General features: G+C 41.1%; 1 protein-coding gene across 1 annotated transcript in view; it reads left to right on the plus strand.

The window, feature by feature from the left end:
• Window positions 1-19697, plus strand: part of RFT1 (RFT1 homolog) — an 871244-nt gene that overhangs the window by 234403 nt on the left and 617144 nt on the right. Inside the window, exon 5 of the mRNA XM_044078176.1 lies at window positions 13094-13195. Coding sequence (XP_043934111.1) covers window positions 13094-13195 — 102 coding nt within the window. The remainder of the gene's footprint in view (window positions 1-13093; window positions 13196-19697) is intronic.

Consider the following 19697-nt stretch of genomic DNA (forward strand, 5'->3'; position numbering starts at 1 on the left):
TCACATTCCTATTGGTGAACAGCTGAAGCTTTTTATGATTTGCTGTTTCTGGCTCACGTTATCAGTTCTGTCTTATCCTTTGGACTTCCCGTTGCACCATGGATGTTCACAATGTTTCTACCCTTAATCATTGTGTATTGCAGACTTCAAGGCATTCATATTTTCCATGGTTGGATGATTACCTGATCTTACCAGACTCTTTTGCTAGCTGTTAAAGAGCATTTAGCAACTCTGCAGACTCTTCTACTCTTGTGTATTTTTTAAAATCATCTATCATAATAAGTCTTCTCTCATCCCTTCTCATAGGATTGCATTCCTCTGATATGTGTTAGATTTTGCTATGGGGAGAGCTTTTCTACCTCCTGACAAAATAGAGATATTTCAGCAGTTCATCCTTAGTTTCTTCAATCAAAACCACATTTCTACAAGGAAATTAATTAGGATTTTGGAGTACATGGCATCTATGATTTTCATCCTTCTGGCTGCATTCCACATATAGTAGTGTCTCAGATCAGTCTGAATTCAGCGTCTACATCCTTTGTCCTTTCAGATCTTAGTGCTGGGCTTTATAATGAAGGAAATTCTATGGTGGGTAGACCAGATGTATCATAATCCAGGTCTTCTATTATCCTTTTTATCCCCCCCCCCAAGTCGGTCACTATAGATGCATCAGACCTGGTATGGTGAGCGGATTGAAAAGGGGTAAAAGTGCAAACTCTGTGGAATCCTCAAGACACATTGAAATACTTAAATTTAAAAGAAATGTTGGCAGTGACTGACATTTAGAAAGGCTTAAATCATCTCTGGTCCCCACAACCTCTGAACGTTTTGCAGACAGCACCACTGTGATCATCATCACCCTTTTTCCCATTTTCTACATGGGATCGGGGTATCATGTTAACTGTTGACATCTCTCTGTCTATTCAGTGCTACTCTCCTCGCCTGGCTGTTGCAGGTCTTCTCTCACACAGTCCATCCACCTCTTTGCTGGATGCCCTTATTTCCTCTTGCCTTCTTCCTGTCTGCCCCAAATCTTCTTCACCAGATTGTCTTCTGCTTTTCTGCACATGTGCCTGAACCACTGTAATCTGTTCTCTTTGACCTTTTCAGCAACTGGAGCTGCTTTGGCACCTGGTCTTATGTCCTCGTTTCTTTGTCTGTCATATGGTGTGCATCCTACCACCCCTCTCAGGTACTTCATCTCCATCACATCTAGCTTCCTCAACTGCTTTGCCTTTACTACCCAGGTTTGTGTACCATATAGTAGTATTTTTCATACCACTGTTTTGTACACCTTACTTTTCAGTTTCTTTGGCATTCTTCTGTCATATACTACACTTAACAATCTGTGTTTAGTTGACTGCAGCCCCTCTGATTCTAGCTTTGATTTACTCATTCAGACTCCCCTTCTCCTCAACCACCCCTCCCAGATACTTGAAGCTGTTAACCTGTTCCACTATTTCCCTTCTAACTCAATTCTTAGCGTCTTATGATTTCCTCATTTGCTGCCATTGCAGCAGTCTTATCTGTACTCAGTTTCATCTCATGTGCCTTCAGTTTTGCATTCAATTCCTATATCCTTTGCTGAAGTTCTTGCTCAGAATCTGCCTGTAATACCACATCGTCTACATACAGCAACTTTGATGATCTATCCTCTCCAACCTATTTGCTAATGTAGTCCATCACCAGTATGAACAGCAGTGGGCTTAGAGTTGAACTATGATGCACACCCACCCCCACTAACCTCTCTGTGAGGCTGAACACTGTTCGTACTTGAGTCATTGGGTCCTTGTACTTAGCTTGCACCAATTCTGCTAATGTTTCTGGTGCTTTGAACCACCTCAGGACTGTCCAAATCAGCTTGTTTGGGACTTTGTCATATGCTTTCTTCAAGTGTAGGAATACCTAGTTGGACTCTTTCCTCATCTCTAGCTTCTTCTCAACTACCTGTCTCACTGCAAACATTGGGTCAGTTGTGTTGCATCCTCTACTGAATCCAAACTGCTCATTTCCCATCTTACTTTCTACTACAATGCATATTTGTTTATTAGTCACCCTCTCTAGAACTTTCATGCAGTGTGACAGGAGTTTGATTCCTCTGCACTGCCCACAGTTGTGAATGGCCCCTTTGTTCTTGAACACTGGTGCTAGTATACTTATTCTTCAATCACTTGGAATACACCTTTCTCTCCACAATGTTATGAGTACCCTCAGGAGCCATTTCTTCCCTATCTCACCCAGCATCTTTATCTTACTGCTGTGACCTTATCTGAGCCTTCTACTTTCCCTGGCTTCATTTTCCTTATTGGTGTTCTTACTTCTCCTGTGGTGGGCTCCTCCTCTCCTCTCATCATAGGCTGTGTCTGCAGCAGTACAGCTTCTGTGGTTTTTTTTTCATTTAGAAGCTACTGGAAGTACTCCTTCCATCTGCCTTTGATGTCCTGTGGACTGGTGAGCATGTTGGCACCCGCATCCCTTACGAAGGGTGTCTGACAATCTTCTTTATTTTTCTGTCTTTGCCCTGCAACTTGATATAGTTTCTTTGTGCCATCCACTGACTCACTTTCCATAAGCTGGTAGAGTGCTACTGATGCCTTGTTCTTTGCTATTGCAACTCCTTTCTTAGCCTCTTTGTTAATCAAACAGTATACCTTCCTAGCCTGGACTGTCTTTTTATCTGTCACTTTTTTCTGCACTCCTCCTTTCTTTTGATGACTTCCTGGACTTCATTCCACCACCAGCTTTCTTTGTGTACCTTAGTTCCATACCTGACTTGACCACATATATGTTCTGTAGTCCTCACAAATGCTGCTTTGAAGTGCTGCCATTCTTCTTCAACTCCACCTATTTCCTCTTCCTCTTGAGGTGCTAGAGTCCTCAATAATAATTCCTTGAACTGTAGTGCTTTTTTTATCATGGTCTCTGTTGATCTTAGAGCCTTCTCTGACCACTGCTTGCAGCTGATTGTGTCAACCAGTGGTTTATGCTGTGGGCAACTAGTGCTCTATACTGTGGCCTCGAGCACATCTGTTCTGTAGTCCTCACACATGCTACTTTGAGGCACTGCCATTCTTCTTCAACTCTACCTATTTCCTCTTCTTCTCAAGATGCTAAAACCCTAGTAATTTCTTGAAATGTAGGGCTTTGTCTCCAGTCAACATCTAGGTCTTGAGCTTGATCTATGATGACCTTAGAGCCTTCTCTGACCACTGCTTGCAGCTGATTGTAGCAACCAGTGATTTATGCTATGGGCCGATTGTTTCATTGAGGATGACTGTCCAATCGTTGATTCTACCCCAATGCCCTTTCCTTACTAGGAGGAAGTCTACCCAAGTTGCATGTTCACCACTCTTGTATGTGATCTTGTGACTGTCTCTCTTTCTGAGGCCATGTGTTGGCTACTATCAAGCCATTTGCCAGACAGAAGTTTAGAATGGCCTCTCCTTCTTTCTTTATGTTGCCTCACCCATGTGCACCCAGGCAGTCCTCTTATCCTGTTCTGTCTGCCCCGATATGTACATGCATGTCACCCCTTATCAACACCAATTCATGTTGTTCTGCTTTATCTAGTAGGTCCTTTAACTGCTGCCTGAATGTACTCTTTTTCCCACTGTCACAACCCTGCTGTGGGGCATAGGCTGAGATTATGAATACTGCCATATTGTTAGGCTGGAGTCTGATTGCTATGAGTCTGTCACTAATTATGATTACATCCCTCACTGTCTTCTGAAGCCTCAACCTAACCACAATTCCCACACCATTTCTAACATATCCTCCTCCTGAGTAGTAGATTCTAGATCCCAAGCCAAGTGTCTTTGTTATACTGCACTTCCATCTTCTCTGCTGGATACATAGGATGTCCAGCCTTCTCCTTACCATCATGTCATTTACTTCCAAGCTCTGTCCTGTCAGTGAACCAATGTTGAGTGTGGCAATTCTTAGCTTGTGTTTGGCGGATTGATTAGTTATTTCTCCTGCTTTTGGTCAACAGAGCTATCCCAGGTATCCCAAGCTGGGCAACTGGACACCAGCCAGACAATAACTCATTGACCTAAGGCTGCTGGGCTTTATGCCATGCACACACTGGCTAATAGGGGCACATACACCCCTCCCACCATTAGTTTGGGTGCCTGGTGTAGGTCAGAGTAAGCTGGATTCTTAACCAGCTTATCACCAGCAAATATCCATGTCCATTTGGCAACATTAGTTAACACGACTGAATCACCTAGAGCCATATTTTACACCGCTGAGTGGCTAGCCTGACACAGCTCGCAGTCTGTGACCCATGTTCTCTTATCTTGATGATACTGCGCACCACAGTAGATGCCCATAGCAGTTGGTCTAAACAACTCTTCCCCCTGTAGGACACCATATAGAGTCTGTGCTGCTGTCCACAGCTCCATTCTTGGGTGAGTTTGAGATAGAAAAACTCAGCATATTTTTCAGAGGTGGGAGGAATCCTACGGAGACACATGGAGAACATACAAACTCTAAACAGGCATTTGCTAGAGGTCAGATTGACCCTTTTACCTTATATATGCAAGGTGAAGACCTTAGCTGCTATGCCGACTGGCCTTCAATATGACTATGATGTGGTACATAAACAAAAAGGTACCAGGTCTTACCTTCTTTGCAGACATTTTGTGATAGCTTGTGACATAGAGAATCAGCTCAGCTTGACTTTTCAAGTGTCATACATTATGTCAAAGACCAGGAAAAGCACCCATGAATGAACTTCATCCTGGGGTCTTCCAAGAAGATGCATGTATGGGGAACACCTGTAGTAGATCTGTATGCTTTCAGTACAGACAGCTGAAGAAATTCTGCTTGAGCACTCCTTGCAGACAGGCCAGGAAGACAGATTATTTCTTTGGGAATGTTACTGCATGCCTTTCTACTCTTTCCATTATTATCCAGTGTTCTGAATATACAAAATGATGCTCCAAAACCTGTGGTGGTGACTCATTTTTGTCCCAGGCAGCAGTGGTTCTTCCTTCTTTTCAATTTGGCCAAAATAAATTACCACAGGCCTCCCCATGGACTGGATTTACTCACACAAGGCAAGGATTATTTGATGTACCCTATCTTGGAAACAAATTGCCTGGGTGTTAACATTTTGATACCCTTTAGGCACCTTTTTTCACAGGGCATGTGGCAGGTATTAAAGAAATGGGGAAAATGCTTTAGGAAATCATATATGTACAATGGAAAAAGGCTTTTGAGTTGGTGCCAATACAGGAACCAGGACCCTCTTCAGGCCTGGTTGTCCTTGGTTCTTGATTTTTTTTTTTTTTTTTTTTTACTTTCTGGTCTGTCTTAGTCGACCATCAAAGTGCATTTGTTAGCCATTTCTGCTTGTATGCCCTTTGTTCCTTCCCTTTCCAACCATACTCTAAAGTTAAACAGGTTTTGAAAGGGGTGTTGCTTATCTTTCCACCTAATAAACAGGTGAGTTTTCCATGGGAATTGAATTTTGTGCATGAAAAGCTTACTTTTTCTCCATATGGACCAGCTTATCTAGCTAAATTGAGGTTCTTAACAAGGAAGATTGTTTTACCTATTGCTCTGACATCTACTAGGAGAGTATCTGAATTAAAAGCACTGATGTTTGTTTGTCTATGTATTTATTTTTTACATTTGTGTAGCAGGAAAGTCCATCTGGGCGCATAACCTATTTTCAGTGGAGGAGCAGGGAGAAAACCTCCACAATGAAATAATAGTTACAAATTTGAATATATGCGTCATGCGTTAAGTTAGCATTAGGACAGATGTATAAAACTCATATGTAAATAAAGAGGTTGCTGAAGTACATCATGACTAATAGTTACAGCTTTGAAATATTTTTATCCTCGAAGGTCAACCTTAAATCACATATAAAGACATAATATAAAAGTGCAGAGGTTACAGAAGCAAAAGTGCAGTTTACATGGAGCAAATTACACAGAGTTTAGGAGGTTTGCTAGGAATGTGAATGTAGGATTACAGTTCACATTAGTCATTTGAGCGTAATTCATGGAGAGGGTATAGAGTAGTGGTGGTTGTTAACCAGAGATCTGCAATTATAAATCTAATTGTTTGATTGGTATGCTCAAAGATGAGTCAATCCTTCCTTATTTTTAACAAGGGTGGGGTTTCTTTGAGAGCTAACCTTTCTTTTATGCATGAAGTTGTCTTGGAGATTACTTTAAGGTAAGCCATTCATCTTCCTGTCTTCTTTCCTGACTCCAAGTCTAAAGGAGATAGGATTCTACTCTGACTAGATGTACACAGGCAGCTCAGATACTGTCTAGACAAGACATGACCCTTCAGGAAGGCTGACGAGTTGTTGTCTCCTATGAAGGTAAGAAGAAAGAACAACTAGTGTCAAAACACTATTTCCAGGTGACTGGCTCATGTTATTATCTTTTTTTATATTCACCATAACAAGCCACTTTCAGGTGGGGTTAGATCCTATTTTACAAGTGCTTTGTTTTTTTCTGTGTCTTTCTGGGAAGAGGAGGACATAGAAATATTCTATAGGCAGCAATATGTTCCTCTGTACATACTTTTTCAAAGCACTACAAATTAGATTCCTTTTCTAAGACCATTCTGCAGGGGCTTGTGATTACTTGTATGTTATAGTGTTACTGGTGGATAGAGGATTTCTTTTGCCACTTCAGCAAGTGCAGACATTGTGGCCAGAAAATTCCACCCCAGGACACCTGTGAGCTCTGTTATGTGTCTGGTTCTGGAGTATTTAAGGCGAGGTTAGTGAGGTCTTTGGTCATTGTGCCCTCTAGGAAAGGAGAAACAAACTTATTTTAAAATGTTTGCAACATTCAGACAAAGGTATGTGCTTGTAGCAACATAACAAAGAGAAGGAGAGAGAGAGAGAGAGAGAGAGAGAGAGAGAGGAGGAAGAAGAAGGCTCATGCAGCACCCAAGAATAAGGCTTCCTTTCCCAAGACTCCCAAGTTGGAGACCCAACAGGTTTAGGTGGTTCAAGCTTTTTCTCAGCCCAAGGTAGAGACCGACCAGATGAAAGATGTGCGGTTCCTTCACAACCTCATGAGGGTGTTTCAGTTGGAGATATCCTTGGCGTCGGGAGTATTAAAGCCAAGAGTCTTTTTGGTACTGTCTGCATTTCCACTGACAAGACTGGATCCTTTGTTACTGACATCCTTGGTTTGAGGACTCTTGCCCCCATGTTCCCTCAATTCTGAATGTGGCTAGGCAAGGCACCTAGAAGACAGAAGTGAAGACATGGTGTCTATTGGTTCCGTCAGGACCATTCTCCATATCTGAGTCTTTGGCTTTTGACTTACTTGCCAAACCCAGTTTCAAAACCTGCTTTGATAGCAGTCAGCATTGCATGACACTGTGTTGTACCATTCATGCCATTTCCTCCTACATTGTCATCATGTCTGATTCCGATTTTGTTGATGCTGACAGGCATGATGTTGACATTCAAATTCATGGAAAGAATAACTGCTTTGACCATTATGTCAAACATATCAGAGGCTCCACCCTATGGTACCCAACAGTCTGAAATTTCCAAAACTGATCATTTTCCGCAGAGACAGATTTCAGAAAGCTCTCAGAAGACTGTAACCCACCTGGTTAGACCCTTCCTCTGGTAATTCAGATAACTCTTTTCTGGATTTGCCAAGAAAGAGGATGTGTAAATTGAGGCACATCAACTCTGTGGCAGTCTCTCACATCCATTTCATATCTTGATGAGGGAGTTGGATTTCCATAGTCCCCTCCTGAAGTCCCCAAATTTGGAGAAATATTAGAATTGATGAGCCATAGGGGAGATTGGCCCATTATCCCTTTCCCCGATGAGCAAATTCTGATGGAGCCTTTTAGATTGCCCTATCTACATCTTGAATAGTACCCCCCATGTTGCATAATAGGTCTGGTTCAAGGAACAAATGTGCAAGAACCCATTGTGGCTGTGCCCATTCTAATAAAGCCTGACAAGACCATTTGTCTTCCTAAGGACAGACCCTTCTAGACTAAGTGATCCTTTGCAGATTCGATGGAGATAATCTCAGCTACTTAGAGAGAGCCTTCTAATGAGAGTCCAGCAGTTTGTCCACCCATTAGAGATTTGAGAACTATGAATAGAATGGGGAAGCATGCCTTTGCATCAAGCACTTTTGCCATCAGGGATATCATTTAATGACTCATATGAATCGCTATCAGTGGGACTTAGCCAAAAAGATACTGGAATCACTGAGAAGACTGTATACTCCTGATACTCATGGACAGCTAGTGACAATGTTGAATATTTTCATTCTATCCATGCTGCTCTAACACAAAGCAGCAGCAAAGGCAGCTAAGGCAGGCGTCACTGTGCGACCCTATTCCTTGCTTAGACATTACAGTTTTGCAGAAAACTTCAAGGTGCTTTTTGGCAATGCCCCCTTCGACGGGTCCCCCCTGTTTGAACTGAAGCTGAAAGAGAAACTAGTCAAAAGTAATCAGAAAGGCAGTACACTCTGCTGTTGGGAGTCAAATTCATAGCCTCCAGAGGTCATTCTCCATACTTCAAGGAATGCATGACATCTATAATATGCTCAGGGTGATCACTTGAACTTCAAGGCAAAGCCACTCTTTAATTTTGAATCTGTTTTATTATGATGAAATTATATTGGAGCCAAATAATTAATTTTAGTAGGGGAACGTCATTTATACATTTTAAATCAAATGCATTGTAAATATCCAACATAAAATCAACAGCTGTGTCATATCATATAAGTAATACAGTGGAACTTGTAACAAACTTGTACCATGTTTAAACTTATTGTTCCTGAAACAATACCATTAGTAAGTTGGCTGAGGAGGGGGGAAAACATGCCCTCATAGAACACAAAAAATATTGCTAGAAAATAAAAAGTATTGCTGAGACAAAATTCCAGAGTCTGTATAATGTAATTTATAGTTATATCATATCTAAATGTTGCCTCATGATTATGTTTTATAGATGTATAGAGGCCTACTACATCAAAAGTCACAAAATATACATTGCTTTACTACTCTAATCTATCAATTTCTGTAAAAGATACTTTCAGTCCTTAAATAGACAGGATGGCCTGCCCACATACTTTAACTGTCTTGCCCCCCTCAGTTTTTAGGTAGCCAGAGTATCCAGCTGTAGTAGGTCTTCAGGTAGATTTCTACTCTCTTTATGTAGCTTTGGTAGAATTAAAAGTGGACACACATGAATGTTGTACAATGAAATATTTAGATTTTAGTAAAGTTAGAAAACACAGCATGACATTCATATCAATTACCCTATTCATTTTCTCAAATGTTGTACTATATTCCTGTTTTGTTGTTATTTTATATATGTATCTTTACTGTGTAGATGCGCCATACACATGTTTAAATATTTGGTAACATGTCTGAAGAACTGCTGTATTGCCCTTGACAGATGGTTTTATTATAATTTCTCTGTTTTACCTAGCTCATACAGTGCCTGGCATGCCTGTTTACTTAAAATGCTCAACAAACACACTGCCCTTCCACTGGCAGTCTACCAAACTCAGAGTCCCTCCCATTGACTGTCTGCGAGTGTGATGGACCAGTCATCTGGCAGTAAAGAACTGCCTTCACACCCAGAGTTAGAATCCTTTCAGTTTTCCAGTGCCATAGTAAGAGAAGGTTATCTTAGTAGACTGCTCCTTACTCTGGATCTCTTCAGTGGCTGAACTCAGATGAGAAACCCTTTTGGGTTTTATTTCTTCCTCTGCCTTTTTCTGTCAGTGCTTGAATAGTGTATTTTGCTGATTTGCTTGTTTTTTCTTATTGGAAAATTATATGTACTTGGGATTTTACTTTACCTGCAGTATAATATTTATACTGTTTATTTTAAACTAATTATTGTTTTTTGCGGGGTTTTAACCCTTGTAATGTGTTTTACAGCACTGGCAAATGTTTGAGTTTCTTTATAAAGGCCATTTTAGTACAATTCCTCTCATTGTCTTGTGCTTCCAGAGTTGCAAGTTAATCATGTCTCGTATGTACATTGATTAAAAGCTTCATTTGAAAATTTTGACAAGAAAACTTGCTGTTTTTACATTCTTCTTTGGGTTTATGATTATCTGAAGTGGTTGAGTAGGTTTAGAGCATGTTAAACAATTTTTCATGTGAATCATTATTTTGGCACCATTTTATATGTTAAATATTTCTGACAAGAATTGTTAATAAGTTTATACTTCTGCCGTGTCTCTTGCTGCTTTATGCTGTTTCTGATTATTTGGGGCTAAAACTAGTCATTGTTTACTAAAATTGGTGGACTTTTGTAACATGCATTTTGTGCTTTGAACTGTGCTACTGAAACTACAGTATTCAGAATGGTATCCCTACAAAAATAGACTTCAGATTGCTATTTAGATCGAAAATAGTGAGTTTTGTCCATTTTTACTGGGCTGATTGTGCAGCCAGTATTTGATATTGATCTGGCTATTTTTGTTGTCCCCTGACTTGATGGACTCAGACACGGTAACCCTCCCTCCCAAACGTCTAGCCCTTGTACACCTTAAAAGCATAGAAATAAATCAAAAAGTATGCTTCAATGCATGGCATGTGGCTCTGCAGTACCTTTGACCAGGTTATTGGATCAGTCACCTTCTTTTGCCTCCAGGTCCCCTGATATGGTGTTAACACCACAACTGTGCCTGACACAAGGGTCAGATACGTCCTCCAGTGCTGTACCATTGCTGGTTCAGGTATGGAGGAACCAAACTCTTTAGGTACAAGGGAAGTCAGGGGTGCAGAATCTGTTCCCAGTGTTGATATGTTTCCCACCCCAGGAAACTCCAACAGATGCTCGCAAGTACAGCAGGTGCAAATTGCCAAAACACCAGCTGAATTCCATCATGGTACCTTGTATTTGCCAATAGCAATCCCCTTGGAAATAGAAAAGATTTTTTGTTAGAACATGTTCGGCCATACAGATCAGCAATGTTTTAAAACCTGTCGGGTACAAGCTGGCCCTCTACAACCAGTATTCCAATGCCTGCAGGCCAGCCCAATGAGGTACGTTGGTGTATAACGCCTTAACATCCAACGTACAAAGAAGCCATGTGGGTTCTAATTGTGTATCAGCAACCATTTTTAAAAATTGTGTGGTATCCTGTATCCTGGCTCTTATAAATTTTAATAAGGGCTTCAGATATTGAGTCAGAAAAGCAGACAGAGGTTCTGTAAGTGAACCAATTCCTGAAACTATCGGTCTGTCTGGGTGCTTGTCCAAACTTTTGTGTATCTTGGGTAATAGATAAAGATACTGCTTCCTGGGATCACTGACCATAATATGTTGCACAACAGAATCCTTAATAATCCCCTCTTCCGCCGCCCATTGGTCAATATCCCTTTTGAAGTTATCTGTGGGGTTGATGGAAATATGCATGTAATACTGAGGGTTAGACAACTGTCTGTTTCCCTCAGCCAGATAATAATCTGAGTTCATAATTCATGAGGAGTCACTCCCTCAAGCTGAATGCCTTTTCTAAATCCAGAACAGGCTTCACTAGGACCATTCTGCAGAGGCTACTATACCATTATCCTTCCTCCTGCCAGGTTGGTTAAGCTTTAGGATTCAACCCATATCCTAGTAAGGCAGTATGTTTGTTGAAAATAGTGCAGTTGTGTAAGCCCTTCTTACCTTCAACAGGAGATGTTCATAGAACATGCTGCCTTATTGTCAGTACTCACTCAATGTCACCTTATTTGGATGTTCATATTTTAATGTTAGAGTTGTTAAGTTATGTTCAGCAGATTTTATTGTTTTCCTCATATGTGTGTGTTTTATTTTGGAACAGTACATGTTTCCAAAGCTTTTGTTTTAGGTTCGTAGGTTCATAGATTACTACTAGGCTAACTGTCCTTGTGGACCACTTTAAACCTAGCCAGTTACCCCATGTGAGAATCAAACCCTGCACCTTTTGTTTGTAAGGTAAACACCTTAACCATTATGCCATCCTCCTACCCAAAAATATACATCTTCAATCTGTAAAGCTCTTTCTCATGGTGAGAATCAAACCATGCACCTAGGGGTTGAAAGGCATACACCTTAACTACTGTACCACTCGGCCTTTCTTCTTCTCTTCCTGCTGTACTGCTAGATGATTGGTTCATCAGTTCCACAGACACACAGTGGGAGGGACTCCTAGCTTTAGTAGACTGCCAGAGGAAGTATAGCAGGACACTACTATGCAAATGCCAGTTAAGGCAGTGTGTTCGATGAACATCTACTGTTACAGGTAAGTAGAACTTGCACAACTGTACTTTATGTTTAATAATACCTTGTTATAATACAAAAACAACTTATCATAAACTTTCTTAATGTTATATGGCAACAACGTTGAAAATTCATTAATAACTTGTTGCCAAAATATGTAAGAAAATCACTCTTAATATCAGGGATATGGTGATCCAGAATATAATTATAACTACCAGAAGATAAGAGATTCAAGAAAATAATCCATACATTGATCTTTTATTTATTTGTTTGTTTGCTTGTTAACCAGCTTGCTGGGCTGGTACAGGATCCTTTTCTGCCACTACACAGGCCATACAGCAATAACAAAAGAGCAAAAGGATGTACAGTACCTTGAAACAACATTACTTATAAATAAACATACAGAACCACAATGAATGCAGTGTAGAATGAAATTGCGTGAGGTGAATGTAAACAAGTGTGACCGTTAAAAAAGAGAAACACGTCTTTTAAAGAAATATTTACCAGGTGATCTTCAGTTACAATTTCAAGCAAATCTTCAAGAGTACTACTCTAGAATTAAATACTTAAGATGAGAATTTTTTTTTTTTTTGCTACTGTATCACAGCTGAGGCTTAAACTGGTATAAAAGTCTGCTGAAATCTGTTTGCAACTACCAGGTTTTGAGTTTGACCCCATACATCTTCATGCAATGTTTAATATTACTGATGTTTTAGGATGGGAACTAATTTGCTAATCATTTTTTTTCTCTTTTATCAACCTGTTATGCATTATGTGTGACATGTAGATGGCTTTTTTTGAGAGAAAATAAAGCTGAAATACTGTTTAGCAGCAATGCATAACCATTGTCTGTTTTCATTGCAGGTGATTGCTGAAAGTGTATCTGCAACAGTCAGAAGTATCCTGACTGTGGTGTCTGTGGTTCTGTTTCCACAATGGGGCTTGTACATTTTTGCTTTTGTACAGGTGAGTGAAAAGTCTTTTTTTTCCATGTTGAAGAACAATTGATTCTACTTTGATCCAGTCCATATAATGTAATCCATGGACTGGTCATCACATGCACCTTTTCTTCTTTTCCCAGCATCTTTCACAGTCTTCCTACAAGCTCATGCTGCTCCTGTACCAGCTGAATGCAGTGCTTCGAGTGTCCCGATCTCATTGCCACTTCTACAGCTATGCATGTATCTTGTACAACTTGAGTAGGTTCAGCATCAGAAATAATTTTCTTGTCAGCTTTGTGACAGATAAGTCACTGTTTTCCATTTATTTCTATTTTTAATGCAGTTTCTTACATTTTCTTGCAGTCATATGTCAGTTGAAGCTAAACATTACTTTTTCATTTTTGTGATTCCCCACACTCTCTTAAGCTACTCTCCCTTACATTCCTATCCTATGCTTCCTTCCTCTCGATCTTGAAATTAGAAAAATTAGAAAATTCAGTATTATAGCAATAACCCACGCCTGGGTGTGGGTAATGCTGGATTTACCCACGGTTGGCGTGGTTTGGTCCCGAGGGCGAAGCCCGAGGGACCAAACAGAGACAACCGTGGGTAAATCCAGCATTACCCACACCCAGTGGTTATTGTTATTATATATAATGACATTATTTAAGAAAAGAAATAATTACTTTTCTTAAATAATGGCATTGTATAATGCCTCTTTGCTGCCCTTCCGCAGCTGTCTGGTGTTCCGCGGCAGTTCTGATGTACTGTGCATGCCTACGCAGTACATCAGAGCTGTGGGCAAAAGCAACGGAGAACGCAAGATCTCCGTTGCTTTTTACTGTCTCGCTATGTTAAATGGGTTTAACATAGCGAGACAGCTTTAAAATAAGCAACGGGGATCTCCGTTGCTTATTTTAAAGCTGTCTCGCTATGTTAAACTCATTTAACATTTGAAACAAAACAAAAGTGTCCAAACAAGCCAGGAATTCAAATGATTGTAACGCACTTTATTTAACCAAATAACAGCGTTTTCGCTCCCGTTAGTACAGAAGCTTCATCAGCAATAACAGGGCGCCAACCCACATAATTTAAAAACTACTAAGTGACGTATAATTGATGTCACTTCCAATTAAGTAATTCAAAACACATTTAAACCAACATATCTTGATAAAATGTGTATGTTTAAAACATATGTAAAAATATGTAAAATAAATATAGCACAGAGCATAAAAACAAGTAAACAAATACAAACTACTACCTAGTTAAATTACTAGTGTAGGTAATAAATTGTAGGTAATAAATTTATTACCTACAATTTAAACATGCACATTTTATCAAGATATGTTGTTTTAAATATGTTTTGAATTACTTAATTGGAAGTGACATCAATTATACGTCACTTAGTAGTTTTTAAATTATGTGGGTTGGCGCCCTGTTATTGCTGATGAAGCTTCTGTACTAACGGGAGCGAAAACGCTGTTATTTGGTTAAATAAAGTGCGTTACAATCATTTGAATTCCTGGCTTGTTCGGACACTTTTGTTTTGTTTCAATAGTTTATAGCTTCTTTCTAAACTCATTTAACATAGCGAGACAGGTTTAAAAAAAAAGCAACGGAGATCGCAAGATCTCCATTGCTTTTTACACACTGTGTCGCTATGTTAAAGGAGTTTAACATAGCGAGACAGCTTTAAAAAAAGCAACGGAGATCTGCGTTGCTTTTTTTAAACCTGTGTCGCTATGTTAAACTCTTTTAACATAGCGAGACAGTGTTTTATACTAACGGAAAAAGTCCTAGCAATCACAGCCCCTAAGGCAAAATAACATACCCAACATACTAGTAATAGGTGACTCTATAGTCAGGCACACAGATGTCCCACTCACTAGGCTGAATAAGGAGAAGGTTACGGTTAGCTGACTGTTGGGTGCCAGGATCCGCCACATAACACAAGCACTCAGATCACTCCAGAACAAGTACAAATATGACTCTGTCATTGTCCATGTTGGTGTGAATGACCTGAGCCTTACCTTCCTGGACTACATGAAAAGAGACATGGAAGAGCTCTCTGATCACATAGCCCAGGCCGATATGACCCTGACCCTGAGTAGCATCCTGATCTCACCAAGAATGATAACACGGTATAAAGAAAAAATTATCAGGTTCAACAATTGGCTACGTTACTGGTGTCATTCAAAGGGGGTCCACTGTCTGTCCGCCTGGGATGACATGCTCGACAAGCCATGCTGCTTCGCTAGAGATGGCTCGCACCTGTCACCCTTAGGCTTTCGAATACTGGCCAAGGCTCTTGCCACCCCCATAGTGCCTTTTTTAGGCAAGGCTGAAAAGACAAACCCACCACCATAAATAGCACAAGTAACAAAAAACTGAGGATAATGCTACTCAATGCCAAAAGTCTAAACCTCAATATGCATGCACTCGAGGCACTATTCAGTATGGAGAAAATCAATATATGTGCAGTATCAGAAACCTGGTTTAAGGCTCCAGAGAGCACCCCAGCATTACCAGGCTACAACTCATACCATGCATTTCGGCCAAAGAACCCAGACCGAAATACAAAAGGCGGGGGCGTATCCATATTCATCAAGGATATCCACACCTCCTGGTTAGTGGCACAGCACGATGCTTCAGAGATCATCCACGTGCAACTAAACAGTGGGCAAAACTGAAAATCAAATTGTAGCTTGCTACAGATCACCCATCATGTCCCAGGACCCCCATTCTGCATTTCTGGAAACACTGGGAAACATAAAGGTCCTATCAAACACCCTAATATTGGGTGATTTCAATTACCCAAACTGTAACTGGGAGAACTACTCAAGTACTAACTCCCTTGCCCAACATTTCCTAGAATTTATAAACTCAAACGCCCTGGATCTACTGGTCAGCACTCCCACCAGAGGTGACAACATATTGGACCTGGTCATCACCAGCATGGGCGACCAGTGTTACACACCGGAGGTCAACCTCTCGCTTGTTATAGCTGACCATAAACAAATCACATTGGATATCCACATTCCGCCCCCAGACAAGGAAACCACCATGAAAAATTTTTCAAAAGCAAACTTCACATTACATAAGACCGAGGTGGAAAGTTTCAAAGCCCCCATGCTAAAGGATAATGCTGTCCAAGCTGCAAAATCCTTTACTAATGCATTCTACGGGCACCTACAAGAATGCATGGATCGTGCTATCCCAAGCAAAACCAAGACTCACTCCTCCAAGAAGAGGAAAACAGTCTGGTGGACCCCTGCCATAAACAAGCTATGCAATAGAAGGTGGAAACTAGTACAGAAAAGAGTAAAATCCCAAGAAGGGAAGACATCTCTGATCAGTATCAGCAAGAAACTACGATTCCTCATAAAATCATCCAAGGCGAGCTCTGAAAGAAAAATTGCCAAGGACTCCAAAGATAACCACAAGGCATTCTTTAGCTATGTCAAGAATCTAAGTGGCAATGCTCAGATCTGCTCGGGGTTAGTGCAGAATGGCACAAAATACACTGAACCGACCAATATCGCCAACATCCTGGCAGACAGGTTCAGTGCAAACTTCACCCCCAAAAGAGCCCATAACCATACCAGAAGAATGTAGAGCCCCTGAAATCACAGACACCGAGGTTAAAACAGCCCTCTCCAAAGCCAAAAACACAGCATCAGTAAGACCGGACGGTGTCCCAGGCTGCGTCCTACACGAGCTCAAAGATGAACTAACCCCTCACCTAAACACGCTGTTCAAACTCAGCCTCTCCACAGGCTACGTACCCATAGAGTGGTGCACAGCAATAGTTATTCCTCTCCACAAAGATGGAGCCACAACAGACCCTGGGAACTATTGCCCTATAAGCCTGACTAGCTTGGTCTGCAAGGCTATGGAGCACATCATCATGGAACTCATTAACAGAGTCATTAGGAACCTCCATATACTGAACCCTACCCAGTTCAGCTTTGTTAAGGGCAGATCATGCCTCCTAAACCTGGTGGACTTCTTTGAGACAGTTACCAAAGCTATAGACAAGGGAAAGGTGGTACACACAGCCTACCTAGTCCTCACAAAGGCCTTCGACACCATTCTCCATTCTGGTATTATAGACAAGCTCACCAGCCTGAACATAAACCCCTATGTCACAAGTTGGGTTGCCAACTTGCTCATGGACAGAACCCACATGTTGAGAGTTGCGGGAACTAGGTTCGACTCTAAACCGGTTACAAATGGCGTTCCCCAGGGCTCAGTCCTAGGGCCCCTCCTGTTCAGCATATACTTCTCAGAGGTACAGGCGAGCACAGGAGGACTATGTCTGACCAAGTCCGCAGACTACTGCAAACTAGGGGCTATAATTGACTCTGTGGCTGACACAGACATCCTCCAAAAGGGTCTCACAGAGATACCTGATCTCGCAATCATGGCCTCAAGCTAAATGCCAAAAAGTGCATAATCATCCCCTTTGGAAAAAACAAAGCATCCACAAACTACCACATAGGCAGTAGACCCCTAAATACGGAAGACGTAATAAGGGATCTGGGGACCCAAGTAGATAGTAATGTCTCCTTTGATAATCACATTGCCAGAGTGGTTAGAAAATCCTTCTATGTGGCCCACCTAATCACAAAAGGGTTCACATCCAGATCAAAAGAGGTCATTGTGCCCCTCTACTCATCACTCATCAGACTCATCATAGAGTACAACACCTCATTTGGGATGTACCTTACAAGACACCTGCAACAGCTGGAAAGACCACAGAAGTACCTCACCAAGAGGATCACTGGCCTCAAACAGATGCACTATGTAGCTCAACTGAAGAAACTCCAGTTGTACTCAGTTGCATACCGCCTACTCAGAGGTGATCTCTGCCTGACATACAAGGCCATGTCCAACCCAGAATTGATGGACATGCTCCACCAAAAGAAAAACATATCCCCTCGAGCCACACACTCTAGGGATCTAAACCTTACCACAACAATAAATAGGACGTGCTGGAAGGATAGATTCCTATATCAGAGACTTCCCATGCTTTGGAACAAGATTCCAATCTACGTTAGGCAGAGCTCCTCACTAACCCTATTCAAGAGAAACCTTGACGAGTGGATAGGAAACAGAAAGTTTACTCCGGGGATCACTTCAATGGCTCTGCTGGACAGAGGCACAGGGAAGTAATCTAAGGGGGCGGTGAAAGCCAACACATTCTGGCTAGGCTTATAAATGCCTTCGGGCAGATAGCCTAGTACCTACCTATGAACTTATATTACACATCTAGCAATTGCTGTCTGCCTGAGGACAAAATCTCTCTGAAGTCTCCTTGAGGTATAAAAATAACTGTGCACGTAATTCCATGAAAAATCCTAAACCTTATTGTCTTTGTTGCATTCTTTGAAATCATGCAGATATTCTCCCACTGTTCCTTTGTAAATTGCCTTTTCAATGTCCTTTTTAACCTCTTATGATTAATTCTTATAGTTATCTTGTAATATTTTATTTGTGCTTCTAATTACCCCTTTTTTAATGACAGCTTATTTTCTAGACTCCACTAAAAACTCAATCACAGCTGGTCTTTCACTTAGCACCCCCCTCACCTATCCCTTTCTCTTTTCCTTTATTCAGTTGTCAATCCCTGCTAGGAAGGCAGTCTTCTAACCTGCAATCCAAACTTCCGCTTGTTCTCATCCCACTCTTTCACCTTTCTCACCATAGTTATTTGCTTGCAGTACCTTGGTTCATTTGCTAATTTTCTCCAGTAAATTCCAGCACCCCTGTTGCCTATTTTGAATACCCTACTTCCAGTCATCACTATTGGTAAAATCTCCTTTCTACATTCCCTTGCTGGCTTAGTTGAATACTTTATAATATTCTGAATGGTCATTGTTATTCTCCTAAATGCCTGCAACCAAAATCCTGTTCTCTCCTTATTTACTGACCCCCCCCCCCCACACACACAAACACCTGTTTCGTGTCTTCCTACTTTGATTTCTAGTTACAATGTATGTCCTGGGCCAAGTCCAGTTTCTTAATGGGCAAGTTGAGCAGATGCCTTCTGATGCTTCACTAGTGGTCTCTTAACCATGTCTGCAGTGCAGATGCTTTTTCATTGCTGAAAGAAACCTTACTGTAATATGTTTGCCTCACCCAACAATACCAAACGCAGCAATATCTTTTCCCTGATATTTTCTTGAGGTCAGACTCCTCAGCTTCCAGTGCTAAATGCAGCAACATCTTTTCCCTGATCATTTCTTGAGGTCATACTCCCAGCGACACTCTAGTTCATCCTTAAACCCCATATCTCTTCTATGTCTACATTCCACTGCCCCTCACAATGAAGTTTATCCATAAAGTCAGATTTTACAGATCCAAGGTCATTCTTATCGCCTCTTTTTGGCACTGACAGGTTTGGTTTCTGCTGCTATGTCCTCACTTGATAAGGAGACCACTCCTCCAAGAGCCTCATCCAGAGATCCTATCATAGTCTCATCCAGACATCTGCTAACTCAGGCTAACTGCTTAGTTTCTCCACT

The sequence above is a fragment of the Protopterus annectens genome, chromosome 7.part0 (genome assembly GCF_019279795.1).
Source record: "Protopterus annectens isolate FY-2018-M chromosome 7.part0, PAN1.0, whole genome shotgun sequence".
In the NCBI taxonomy this organism is placed as follows: Eukaryota; Metazoa; Chordata; order Ceratodontiformes; family Protopteridae; genus Protopterus; species Protopterus annectens.